This window comes from Protopterus annectens, chromosome 16.part0 (genome assembly GCF_019279795.1).
Source record: "Protopterus annectens isolate FY-2018-M chromosome 16.part0, PAN1.0, whole genome shotgun sequence".
NCBI lineage: Eukaryota > Metazoa > Chordata > Ceratodontiformes > Protopteridae > Protopterus > Protopterus annectens.
Window position 1 is genome coordinate 320,974,378 of NC_056750.1, and position 14,521 is coordinate 320,988,898.

The following is a 14,521-nucleotide window of genomic DNA, read 5'->3' on the forward strand; positions in this document are numbered from 1 at the left end:
TTGTTAGTCCTGCTAAAAGGCAACCTACAAGCTACCATTCTTCTAACTGTGAAGATGGCTTTGTGACTGTTTCCACATCTGCTCCAGTGAGCTGGAATGAAGCAACCCCATTCATGGAGATGCTTTATGTCACATTCCCTTCCCAAGCCAGACAGGCAACTGCCAGTAAGGGTCCTAGCTAATGCTCTGCAAGAAGGAATTTGAAGGATAATGTATTATGCATCAAACGCAGGTCCTTTCTACAATTAGTAAAAGGCTCAAGATTCTAAATGTGCAAGAAAAGTAATTGGGACACCACAAGCTGAGCATACCTTGTTAGCCCTATCTGTGACATAAATACATACGTCTGCTGGAGGTAGGTAGGTAACTCAAAATGCAAGAACTGAAAAGACATCAGAAATGTACCAAGCTACAGGCTGGGGTTATTAGGTAAGGAAATGCCCAAATATGTATCCATTCCAGAAATCCTCTGAAGTTCATTTAAAATTTTGAAAACACTGCTGGAACACAAACTGAAAAAAGAAAACAGCACAATGTAAAGTAACATTTTCAAAAGACTTTGATAAAATACAAGCTCCTTTACATGTAACTGACAAGAATGGCTGGACATTCTCCACAACGAAACATTCTGCAGATAAGAAATATATATTAGTGAAATTCTCTGAGGCTTCAAAGAAATGGGAGTTTAGAAATGTTCCAAGACCTGTGCCATCATTCATTACTAAAAGGCTGCACACATATAAAGTACTGATCACAGGCACGGCAAGAAAGGAATAGATGGTTTCTTTTGGTCTGTTATTTGCACACTGCAGAAGCAACTTGCAGAAAGGCACTTAACTGAAGCACATATATTCTGCAATCTCAAATATATGGTTTTAAGCTGCTGCATTATAAACTTGTTGAAAACTTCAGAATTTGCATGTAGTTTAACATCACATTAAAGAAGCATTTCAGCAAAGTGAGAGAAAACCTTTGGGAAATATTAACTTTACAGATACCTCTTTTCCTGCGCCAGAAACATTTCAGCCTTACTGCAACTTTTACATGCAAACTCAATCTTCTCACCAAAAAACAACTTTGTTACACCTAAAACTAATACTGCAGACCTTTACAGAAGTTTCTAAAAGAAAAAAAAATTAAAGTGAACTATTTAGGAGTAACATATAGTCTTTGAGCTGGAAATATTTTACAAAATGATGCTGGACACTCTTTTGAAATGTTTTGCTGCACTGCAGCTTTTAAGTTTCTAAATGTGAAAGAAACAGAGTACTATGTAAAAATCTTTTTCTGTAGTGTGGCATCTAGTAATACTTGTAACAGCACCACTTGCAAACCTTGAGAGCAACAACAAATGTCCTGCAGGGTCTGAAATGTATCATAATCAGACAGCACATAAAAAAAACAAAAAAACAAAACACTCATGGTCTTACAGCACACGAGGCTTAAAAAAAGTAAGCTAAACGCAAGTTTTACATAACCCATCATCATTACAGTGTTTACCAACTCTCACAGTGAGGATGTACTCGAAAGGGCAATAATCTTATGAAATATTTATCTGCACTGCACCTACAGTGCTGGCTTGGCATACACTGAAAAGCTCCTGAATATGATAAAAATAATAATGGATACAAAGTTATTAAATACCATAGTACTTGCATACTTTCAACAAAATGTATTGTAATAGGGTAGTGTTTCATAGCACTGTAAGGACATAATACAAATGAACTCCAATGTCATGCCAAGGAGAAAGATGGATGGGTTTGATTTCTCCATGATGTCTTGCTATAGAGGTTCCTTAACTTCAGGTATTTCACCCTCTTCTTTCTCTCAAGTCATCCCTATTTGTGGGATGCATGTCCTCAAAAACCTTAGTACAATCTGATTCTATCATACCTCCCTTAATTCTGCTTAAAGTGTCCACTCTATTCATTTAAGAAATTGCTTTCACTTCTGCTAAGCTTGTATCTTGCCTAACAAGGCAGGCTCCCCTTGTTGAGAACCACCACTTTTGAACCTGCTTCTCAATCTACAACTACGTTATACATCTAAAACAAATCTGAAGGTTTCTGCTGTGCACTCCCTTTACCACAATCATTTTTTTTCTTAAACCATTCTTTTTAGCATTTCTGATGTACAACTTTGCAACCTGATAGCTGTTCTAAATGAACTGCCACTAGCTTATGCTCTTTATACAAGAAGACATTTAAGGGTCAAGAGTAAACCAGAGACAAACTCTCGGGGCTTTATGCAGTGGTGCATTTACCTCAACTCTCCTGCCAGGAAAAACATCCCAACAGCAACTCTAATCTTACCGTTCAAATTTTAAACTGTGACCACCCTAAGGCCACAAGACATAACCAGCCTGGCTCACTCCTGTTTGGCTTAGTGCGGTATCAGTACTGTTAAGCTGGCACTTTGATGCACACGTCCATTGCTTAGTACTTAAATTCATGCACTGCTAGACTCCTCATTATGCTTTACACTTATTTAGCTGTCCATTTCCCTTTGTCTGATTATACCCACTATATTATATAGATTTTATTTTTTTCTTCCTAGGCCCTGAATAGCATAACTAATGAATACATTTAAGAGGAGAAAATGCTCAATAAGCAAATCCATGAATCAAACCAGTCAGCCACACAGTCTAACCAAGTATCCACATGATATCCTTTGCACGTACTTTCTGCATTCAGCAACCTGCATGAGGACTACGTAAAGAGAATGGGATCAAAGACCTTGTGAAATTCGGGTGTTTCAGATACACAAGCTTGAAACAGACAGGTAGGACCATCTGATACATCCCTAAACTGAATTTGCCTCAGATTCTGCACTCTACTGAGTTAATGGATTCCACTATTATTTAGAAGTGAAGCAGTAAGTTCCAGCACTGAAGTCAAGACTAGTTTAGCCTAAAAATCACCAGTGAGAATCAAATGACTGCAAAGTGCTATTTTATCAGGCAATCCTACTGCTCTTCTACAACCTTCAAGTTTGTTTCATATTTCTGCTGCATGTATCTGGCTGTAACTAACAAAGTGGTGATGGCTTCTTTAGCAACATGACTTGTCAGTTTAAAAGCATGTGACCATAACAGACAAAGCTACCAGCAGAAGCCTAGTATGACAATGAAGATCATCAAAATGGGAGCCGTTTGACACTCTAGGCCTAACGATTTTATAGTGCCTCAGGAACATGGCTCTTTCCTTCATAAGTTTCTTATACAAGCAGAATAAAAATCACATTTTTGTCAGGCAACAGTAGCAGTTCAGTAGGTAAGTGGCTTGATCACATTTTTAATTAGTAATGCATGCAAGCAGCTTTAGTATCATAGATCCCTTAGAGTTCAGGACATCTACATACATTTTACAAAGTCCCTCCATAAGTACCATCTTGTCGTCTCACTGGAGTTTCAGGTCTACTGTTAGAACCTGAACCGTCTTCAAATGATGGTGAAGCACTTTGAGCTTCTGATGCTATATTCTCTGCACCAGCTACCTCCTGTATAACAGAACCTGCACCATCTGCATCTTCATTCTGTTCAAAAGACTGACTTGAGCTGTTGCTTAAGTCAGCACTCACTCCATTAGTTCTCAAAGATCCAAGAGTTCCCGTTTCACTTCTTCTTTCTGCATAGATTCTCTGCTCAAAATTGGGACCAGATGGCCCCTGGAAATCTGGGTCTATGGAAACAGGAGGTAGAGAAGATCCCATAACATTCCGATATACTTCCATTCCATCAGGAAGCATGGATTTGATCTTTGGAAGCCATCGCTTACGGACCCGGCGGGCATTTGTACACATGTCGGCAGCAATTACATTCATTTCACTTTCTTTAAAGTTTGGAGCAAAATTCTGACAGTACACTGCAAATATGAATGAAAAGGAAAAGGTGAAAACAGATGAAAGTGCACATTTAATATCTTAAAATTTCTAAATTAATTTCAGTTCCGCAATATTCACCAGGGCTAACATTCCTCAAAGAATAACTAAAAAGTAAAACAAGGCAAGTTTTGTTTACATATCTGATGAAACCTACTACCAAGCATGGTACAAAATCAAACTGATTTCTGCTGCTGTGTATAAACAAAATGTTTTATTTCTTAAATGCTCAACTACACTAGACATACAGGTTAAAGATTACTAGAGGAAGGGGAAACACCAGTACTTACAAGCCAGCATCATTCACCTAACAAACGCAAGATGCCTAAGATGGTGGTGGATCTACTGTACCTCAGTACTCTCCTTAAGGTAGTAATCCATGAAGTAATGACAATGTGAGAACAAGGAATAAAAATAAGTTCATAAACTCTATAAAATATACAATAAGGAAATAAAGGAAACTGAAAGTTAATGAAAGTTCTATGGACCTGAAGACATGTTTTTGTATTAGAAGAAATAATTCAACACCTGGAACATAACAGAAAAGCATACAAGAATGGGCACATCTAAAAGACAGGACAATATCAGCAACCACACAATGAAAAATTACATTGGGCAGATTTAGCTCTTGTGAGATAACCACAGTTGCTTTACACTGTGTGTGTGTGTGTGTGTGTGTGTGTGTGTGTGTGTGTGTGTGTGTGGAGGTATTACTGCAGAGTATTTCTTCTTATCAAGGAGCCAGTTTCAAACAGTTGAATCTCAACTTAAGTCTCGCCTTTCACGATCAAAACATCAAAAAAAAAATCAAAGCAGAAGGGTTGCTCCTGTGATGCAAAGGGATAAAGCCCTGACAATGGCCCAGCTGACTTGGGCTTGATTAGTGGCTTGGGCAAATGATGGAGTGGTTCCATAGAGGGGAGTTGTCCTGGACACTTGTCTATGAGTGAGTGTGAGCGAGTGGGTGAGCGGGTGGGTGAGTGAGCGGGTGAGCGAGTGTGAGCGAGAGCGAGTGAGCGAGTGTGAGTGACAGCGAACGAGTGGGTGAGCGAGTGGGTGAGAGCAAGTGAGCGAGTGTGAGCATGTGAGTGAGAGGGAGTGAGAGAGCAGGTGAGTTAGAGGGAGTGAGAGTGAGTGAGAGTGAGTGAGCGGGTGAGTGTGAGGGAGTGAGGGTGAGTGTGAGGGAGGGAGTGTCAGTGAGGGAGGGAGTGTGTGTGTGTGCTTGTGTGGTGTGGTCAGGCATTTAAAAACTACCCTGTAGATGGAAGCAAAGATGGACAAACTCACAGGATTCCCTTAAGAGCCATGACCAGTCCCAGCAATTCTGGAGTAAGTCAGGGGATAGGAGACCAGCTGGTAGACCCAGTTTGGATGTAGTGCATTGGGGGGACGTGCATTGGGGGGACGGGCTGGTAAGAACAATGTGCAAGGAGATCAAAATAAAGAAAAAAAATCATAGCAGAAGGGCCAAAATCCAAGCATTCAGAATTTCCTTGTGATTAAATTCACACCCCAGGGTGTGAGAGGGTACAATCTGAAAAATAAGGACCACTGTTATGGTACTCGGAGACAATCTTAACCTAGTTCCCTACACTGGGAGGCACAGTGGTTAATTTTGTTGCCTCACAGCAAGAGGTTCTCAGGTTTGATTCTTGGCTGGGGTGCCTTATGTGCGGAGTCTGCATGTCCTCCCTGTGTTCATGTGGATTTCCTCTGGGTACTCCGGTTTCCTCCCACCATTCCAAAGACATGTGTCTGGAGCATTTCTCACCTGGCTTCTGCGGAAAATAGGCTCTTTCCTAGTTGGACTTTCCCAGTCAACAAATGTTAAATAAGATGCCTGAGAAAATGTATCCTTAGTACAGTGACAACTTACACATGCTCATTTCCGTACCACAAACAGTACAAAACAGCCAAACCAAATGACCACATTTTAAAGGTATGAGTTTTGACATCTGCCATACTCTTTATACACCCACACATTTATAACTTTCACATACATGACACATACGTGTGTGTATACATACATAAAAATATATACGTGTGCATACATATATATATATATATATATATACGTGTGCATATATATATATATATATATATATATATATATCTACACACACAATGCGTATACGCGCACATATATGTGCATAAATATGTATACATACATACATATATATATATATATATATATATATATATATATATATATATATCTACACACACACACACACACACACACACACACACACACACACACACACACAGGATATATAAAGTTTACACACCCCTGTTAAAATGCCAGGTTTTTGTGATATAGAAAAATGAGACCACAGTATACATTTCAAAACTTTTCCCACCTTTAATGTGACCTATAACCTGTACAATTCAATAGAAAAACAAACAAATCTGTTAGGGGAAAAAAATATAAAAAATAAAAAAACGTACAACAGGCTGGTAGCAATAAAGGGTGCACACCCTTAAACTAATACTTTGTTGAAGCACCTTTTGATTTAAGTACAGCATTCAGTCTTTTTGGGTAGGAGGAGTCTATCAGCATGGCACATTTTGACGTGGCAATATTTGCCCACTCTTCCTTGCAAAAGCACTCCAAATCTGTCAGATTGCAAGAGCATCTCTTGTGCACAGCCCTCTTAGGTTCGTAGGTTGTACTAGGCTATCAGTTTAGATCCCTGGAGCATGTGGCTCTGAGGGATTGGGATTTCTTTAAGTGTAGCATGTCCAACAGCTCTGGGTTTGACATGGCCTTGTATGTTAAGCAGATATCGCCTCTGAGTAGACGATAGTATAGCTGGAGTTTTTTTTTTTTTAGATGGTCAGCATAGGGCATTTGCTTTAGGCCTGCAATTCTTTTAGTGAGGTATTTCTGCGGCCTTTCCAGTTGTTGCAGATGTCTTGAGAGGTACATACCAAATGGGGCATTGTATTCTGTAATGGGTCTAATGAGGGATGAGTACAGTGAGATAATGACCTCCTTTCTTCTGGATGAAAAGTGCTTAGTGATGAGATGTGCCACATAGAATTTCCTGACTGTTATGGTGATGTGGTTATCGAAGGTGAGACCACTGTCCACCTGTGTCCCTAAGTCTCTTATCACACTTTCTGTGTTTAGTGTACTGCCACCTATGTGGCAATTCATGGGTACATGTTTTTTACCAAAGGGGGATAACTATACATTTCATGGCATTGAGTTTGAGCCCAAGGCTCTGGCACCAAGCATCTGTTTCGGTAAGGCCCTTTTTGTAGAATATCCACATTATTTGGGGATTCAATAATGGCTCCCAGTTTGCAGTCATCTGCAAACTTTGTTAGCCAGAGTCCCTTAGTGTTGGCCTATACTTCAGAGAAGTAAATGCCAAACAAGAGCAGTCCCAGGACTGAACCCTGAGGTACTCCACTTGCCTGGAGCTGGATATGGAGTCAACTACTTTTACAGTGTGGGTTCTGTCAGTAAGCCAGTTGACAACCCATCGCAGTGATGTAGGGATTAATGCCAGCTTAGTAAGTTTATCTATGATTCCAGAGTGGGGGATGGTGTTGAAGGCCTTGGCGAGGTCCAAATAGGCTGTGTGGACCGCCTTACCCTCATCCACAGCTCTGGAGACTAATTCGAAGATGTCATTCAGGTTCAGGAGACAAGACCTGCCCTTCATGAACACAAACTGGGTGGGGTCCAGTGTTTGAAGGTTGCCCATGTCTTTGTTTATAAGTTCCACGATAATACGTTCCACAGCCTTGCAGTTCAGGCTCGTCAGACTGAAGGGGCGGTAGTTGCCAGGATCCAAGGTGGATCCCTCCTTGTGGAGTGGGATTACTGTAGCTGTGCACCACTCAGTGGGCACGAAGCCCGAGGTGAGGCTATGATTAAACATGACACTTAAGGTGAGGTGCCAGTTCATTTTGTAGTTCATGCAGTACACAGCCTGGGATGTCGTCTGGTCCCATGGATGCTGTAACTCATAGCTTTGGAGAGTGCAGTTTTTACCTGTGCAGCCGTTATTACCGTAATTTGGCAATCTTTTGGTATTGAGATGGGCCCTTTAGGAGGTGGGGGGTGAAGTTGGCACTAAATCGATCTGCCAGGATATTGGCAATATCCTTGGGATCAGTATATTTAATGCCATTCTGTTGTAGCTCACAGCAGATCTGAGCATTGCATTTAGATTCCTGACAAGATATAAAATGCCTTGTGGCTGTCACTGGAATCTTTGGCAATTTTATTTTTGTAACTACCTTTGGAGGATTTTTTGAGGGATCTCAGCTTCTTACATAAAGCTGGTAAGGGAGTTTTTTGCATCCTGGGAGTTTCCACTTTTCTGCAACAGTTTCTACCTTTTGTTGTAAAGTTTGTTTATGGCAGGGGACCACCAAATTGGTTTCCTTATTTTAGAGGAGAGCGTCTTGGTTCTATTTGGGATGGCACGATTCATGCACGAGTGGATGTGCTCATACAGTGCCTTAGTGTAGGATTCACCAGTCGAACTTTTAGTTCCCGTCTGCATGGGTGTCATGAAGTTTGTCACTTCTGACTTGAGTAGCATGAAGTTGGCTTTGGAGAAGTTTTTTATGGAGGTTTCCTTACTTGGGGGTGGGGGAGGGATGTGGATGTCAAGTGTGATTACCTTATGGTCAGACCTGAACAAGGGGGTGACCATAGGTGTGGAAGATCGATTTCCCATGTTGGTAATGACCAGGTCTAGGATATTGGAGCCCCTGTTGGGACTATGAATTTGTTCGATACAGAGGTTTGGAATTTACGAATTCCAAGAACAGCTGGGCAAAGGTGTTGGAACACGAGTAGTTTTCCAGTTAATGGCAGGATAGTTGAAATCACCCAGTAATAGGGTGTTTGGTTGTATCTGAATATTTTCCAGTATGTTTAGAACGGTGTAGTGAGAATCTTTGGGCATGGTGGGGGATCTGTAATTTGCAATGCAGTCTTACCTAGTGTTAGTTGCACCTGGAGAATTTCAGATGCATTGTGTTGGGCAACTAGCCTGGTGGTGTGAATATCCTTGGTAAATATGGACACTCCTCCACCTTTAGTGCGTTTCAGTCCTGGTTTGGTGGCCGAAAAGTGTGGTAAGAGTTGTAGCCTAGTTTTGCAGGATTGTTCTCCGGAGCCTTGAACCATGTCTCACAGTCACTGCACAGATATCGGTGTTCTCCATTTTTAGGAGTGCCTCGAGAGAGTGCATTTTGAGGTTTAGACTTCTAGCATTGAGTATCATTACCTTCTTCAGGTTACCACACAGATTTTCTACTGGATTTACGTCTGGGCTCTAGCTGGGTCATTCTAAAACTTTAATTTCCTTCTGGTGAAGCCACTCTTTTGTTGATTTGGATGTATGCTTGGGGTGATTGTCGTGTTGAAATGCGAAATTCCTCATCTTCAACTTTCTAGCGGATGCTGGAATATTTTTGGCCAAAAGTGACTGGTATTTGGAACTATTCATAATTCCCTCCACCTTGACTAAAGCCCCAGATCCAGATGAAGAAAAGCAACCACAAAGCATGATACTGCCACCATGCTTCACCGTGGGGATGGTGTTCTTTTGGTGATGCAAAGTGTTGTTTTTGCACCAAATGCCAAACAAGAGTGGTCCCAGGACTGAACCCTCAGGTACTACACTTCTGTAGAGCTGGATTTGGAGTCGGCTACTTTTACAGACTGAGTTCCGTCAGTAAACCAGTTGGCAACCCATCGAGTGACACAGGGACTTATGCCCAGCTTAGTAAATCTATCTATGATTCCAGAGTGGGGGATGGTGTCGATGGCATTGGAGAGGTCCAGATAGGCTGTGTGGACCGCCATAACCTCGTCCACAGCTCTGGAGACTGATTCGAAGAAGTCAATCAGGTTCAGGAGACAAGAACGGCCCTTCATGAACCCAAACTACGTGGGGTCCAGTGTTTGAAGGTTGCCAATGTCTTTGTTTATAGGTTCCATGATAATGCGTTCCATGCCCTTGCAGATCAGGCTTGTCAGTTTGATTGGTTATGATTTCTTATTAGGTAAAGGATTGGTTAAATGTTATATTACTTGTTAGTCATTGGATAATTAGAAGTTATGTACCTACCATAACGTTCCATGTTAGTTGTCTTCTCTCGCCTTCTTTCTTGCTGGATGGGTTCGGAGCCGATCCTCGGCTCCAACTCGGCACTTGCTAAGCTCAAAAGTCACTTCCACCAGCTCGAGGCAGCCCTATATCCCATGATGCAAGGCGGTGATTACCCAGATCTCGTTTGGTAGCTAGAGGAAAAGAAAAATAACTATCTTCCCCCAAGGGAAGAAGAACAACTAGCCTGAGAAAAACTGTAAAGGGAACCCAGGTAACTAAGTGCAGAGCTAACTGGTGTCCAAGGGAGAAAAACTCCCAGAGAAGGAGACAGTTCAAGGTCTGTCCAGGCTAGGGGGACAGGAGGGAGGGACGCAAGAAAGAAGGCGAGAGAAGACAACTAACATGGAACGTTATGGTAGGTACATAACTTCTAAATGTTAAGTTGTCAATCTCGCCTTCATTCTTGCTGGATGGGACCGCGTCCCTAGCACCTCTATCCTGGGTGGCTCAATGGAACAGACTCTTGAGAACTGTGGAACCAAACCTCGCCCTGTCCCTGGAGGCCAAATCCAATTTGTAATGTGAGACGAAGGTATGAGGAGGGGCCCAAGTGGCTGCTGCACAAATAGTGTCTAAGGGTAGTCTAGCCTGAAAGGCTGTAGATGTGGCTAGGCTTCTGGTAGAATGTGCTTTCGGTGTTGAGATCAGCTGTTTGCCCCTAAGCTGATAAATGTAAGAAATAGTGGAAGACAGCCATCTGGATAAGGTCACCTTAGAAACAGGGAGACCTTTCTTATTTTCAGCATAAGAAAGAAAAAGCTGATCAGACTTTCTATATTGCTTTGATCTGTCCAAGTAATATCTGAGTTGGCGATGAACATCTAGGCAATGCAAGTTTTGTTCCGCCTTGTCAGAATAATTGGGAAAAAATACTGGAAGATCAATAGATTGGTTTAAATTTGTCTTAGAAGCAACCTTGGGCAAAAAAGACGGATTAGTTCTCAAAGGATACTTTAACCTTGTGGAAGACCAAGTACGGGGGACGAACACAGAGAGCATGAAGTTCAGACACCCTTCTAGCCGAAGTAATAGCGACCAGAAAGAGTGTCTTCCAAGAGAGAAATTTTAACGAGCATGTAGCAGCCGGTTCACAAAAGGGGGAAGTATTAAGGATGCCAGCTCTAAATTTAGATCCCACTGCGGTGGAGGATTCATAACAGGGGGTTTAAGTAAGAAGATCCCTCTGAGAAAGGCTTTGCAAAGTTTGTGAGACATAATGTTCTGGTCTGCAAATCAGACATGAAAATTCGAGATTGCTGCCAGCTGGACTTTAACTGTGGAAGAAGAACCAGAGTGAAAAATTTCAGCTAGGAAGTCCAAAACCGACTGAATAGGGGCAGTGAAGGGATCTATGTTCTTAGACCTTGCCCAAAAGGAAAAACGTTGCCATTTGCTAGAGTAAATCCTTCTGGTAGAGGGCTTTAGAGAAGCTACTATGATATCCCTAACGGGATTAGAGATCATAGGAAGCCTGGCTAAGGAAGGAAGTGGAGCAACCAAGCAGTGAGGTTGAGGGAACGAATGGACCGGTGCAGCTGACCCGACTGGTGGGTCAGAAGATCTGGAACTGGGTCCAGATGCCAAGGCTGCACTACAAGATGTCGATGAAAGAACGGGAACCAAATTTGTCGAGGCCAGTAAGGGGCAATGAGAATCAGCTTGGCTCTCAAGTCGGTAGCTTTCTGAAGCACTTGAGGAATCACCAGAAAAGGGGGAAAAGCATAAAGAAGTCCCCGGGGCCAATCCTGGGTTAGAGCGTCTCTGGGGGGATGGCCTGGAAGTGGAAAGAGAGAGAAGAAGTCTGGGCATTTGCTGTTTTGGGGTGTAGCAAAAGGGTCGCAGCAAGGAGGGCCCCACTTCTGAAAAATCTCTTCCGCTATAGATTGTTTGAGAGACCACTCGTGAGGCATGAGTATAGCTCTGCTCAATCTGTCCGCTTTGATGTTGGTTTTCCCAGCGATATGCGTTGCAATCAGAAACCGCTGAGAGGAGATTGCCCATTGCCAAAGTCTGAGAGCTTCTCGACAGAGAGGATAGGACTTGGTCCCACCCTGTTTGTTGGATGTACCATACTACGGACATGTTGTCCGCGTGAACTGCGATAGTTCCTAAAGGAAGAAAGTCGTTGAGGGCTTGCAACGTTAAAAGCACTGCTCTCATCTCTAGGACATTTATATGCAGGTGGTATTCGAATGGTTGCCACGTGCCATGGACCATCCTGCCCTGATAATGTCCCCCTCACCCGATCAGGGAGGCATCCAAAGTGACTGTGGCTACCGGGGCCGGGGGGACAAATGGTCTGCCCTGATGGACTAGGGGGGAAGAAATCCACCTGGATAGGCGGCTCTTGCAGGTCTGTGTGACAAGGATCTTGTGACGTATGGGCAAGTGCTGGAAGGACCATTGGGTAAACAACATCCACTGTAGGAGACGCATGTAAAAGCGGGCCAGAGGAAGAAGTGTGATGGCAGCTGCCATTAGGCCTAACACTTTCAGGACCAACCTGGCTTGAACCTTTTTGCTGAATAGGATGATCCGAACCTGATTTTGGATATCCAGGATTCTTTGATTTGTTAGATTTGCTGACATCCGCGAAGTGTCTAGATCTGCGCCTATAAAGGTAACAGATTGGCAAGGCAATAAGGAAGACTTTTCGAAGTTGACAGAAATCCCTAACTGACTGCAGAGACGTAGAGAGTAATCCCTGGCCCGGAGAAGTTGATGCCTGGTGGTGGCTGTGAGGAGCCAGTCGTCTAGGTACGGAAACACCTGGAATCCCTGACGTCTCAGGTGAGCAGTGACCGCTGCCATGCATTTGGTGAACACTCTGGGGGCTGTGGTGAGACCAAAGGGCAGGGCTCTGAATTGAAAATGACTGGTCCCCAGCCGAAAGCGGAGAAACCTTCAGGAGCGTCTGTGGATTTTTATGTGATAGTACGCATCCTGAAGGTCTATAGAGCACATCCAGTTGTCTTTGCCCAGAAAGGGCAAAATCGATTGAAGTGTGACCATCCGAAATCTCGTCTTTTTGACAGACTTGTTTAGTCTGCTGAGGTCTAATATTGGTCTCCAGTCTCTCGTCTTTTTGGGGACCAAAAAGAACCTTGAGTAGATTCCGGATTCTAAATGGCCTGCTGGAACTGGCTGGATGGCCCTTTTCTCTAGAAGTTTTGAAACCTCTAGCTTTGCAATTTCCCTTAGACCGGGTGGAACATCTGGAAGGGATCCTTTTTGAGGGAAGGGGCTTTTCTCGAAAGGTATTCTGTAACCCTTGGATATGATCGACTGTACCCATTTGTCTTGAGAAAGGGAAAGCCAGGCTTCTGGGTACAATGACAATCTCCCCCCGAATGCCTCCAACGGTGGGCAGTCGGGCAACACCTCAGGGGGATGCTGGAAGGGCTTGTCAGAGAGAGGGCTCTCTGCTGCCCTGGTTCTGTGGACCCCCCTCTGCCCCTAGGGCGGCGTCTGTTCTTATTACCTCCTCTGCCACTGGGGGTAAACTGACCACGTGCGTCAGGCGTGACTCCTTGAGATTTTCGGAACCACATTTTTCCTCCCTTCTGACCTTTGGGGTAAGGTCTTGAAGGGGTGGAGAAACTGACTCCTACGGCAGAAAGAGTCTTGCCGTCTTGCTCGCACCTGGTCAAAGTGTCCTTCACTTGAGGTCCAAACTAAGTTGTCCCATCGAAGGGAGAGTTCGTGAAGGATGCCTTAAAGGGGTCTGCAAAATTGCAAAGTCGCATCCAGGACTGACGTCTGAGAGCCACTCCTGTGCCTGCAGCTCTACACGCTCCATCGGCTGCATAAGAAATGAGTCGCATGGAGGAGTTAGTTATGGAATTTAGGATTCCCAACTGAGAGGCAATCTTCTCTTGAGCCCCAGCAGCTGATGGATCCTGTACCACCTGACCCAATTCCTTGAGGATATCTCTTTGAAGTCGGGTGAAGTGACATAGATAATTCAGCGAACGCATAGCAAAGGTCGCCGAGGAAAACATCTGCTTACTATACCTGTCCATGGTCCTAGACACCTTGTTAGGAGGATGGACCGGTACGGAAGGATCTGCAAGTTCCTTTTTGGTGGTGGCCGCCACCACCATGGCATCAACCGGGACACCTTTGGTGAGAAACTGTTTTTCAGTGGGGGCCGTGATAAATTTAGAAGGCCTCCTGGGGACTGGTTCCACAGAATCAGGAGATGCCCACGCCTTTCGAGCTATCACGTCCATGAGGGGGTCGAAAGGCGGAGACACCCAGGAGGTGGAGGGTCGAGATCCAAAAGCCTCCAGGTATACAGACTCATCCTCGGAGGGGTTAATGGAAGGCCAGTTCCCCCTCTGTTTGAGGAGTTCAAGAATGTCTGAAAAGGAGACATCCTCAGAGGGGGATCTTGGGGACCCCTCCAACTCATCTAAGTCGGTATCTGATGTCGTAGACTCAGGGGAGTCTAAATGCTTCCTCTTGCAGGTCCTCTACGGGGGTTCCCCTGAAGGATC

The 14,521-nt window shown here is 43.7% G+C and overlaps 1 protein-coding gene across 1 annotated transcript in view; it reads right to left on the reverse strand.

Moving 5' to 3' along the window:
• Positions 1 to 954: 954 nt before the first annotated feature.
• NACC2 (NACC family member 2) overlaps positions 955 to 14,521 on the reverse strand; it is an 808,805-nt gene continuing 795,238 nt past the window's right edge. Inside the window, exon 7 of the mRNA XM_044058428.1 lies at positions 955 to 3,863. Within this exon, the coding sequence (XP_043914363.1) occupies positions 3,364 to 3,863 (500 nt within the window). The 3' untranslated portion in view covers positions 955 to 3,363. The remainder of the gene's footprint in view (positions 3,864 to 14,521) is intronic.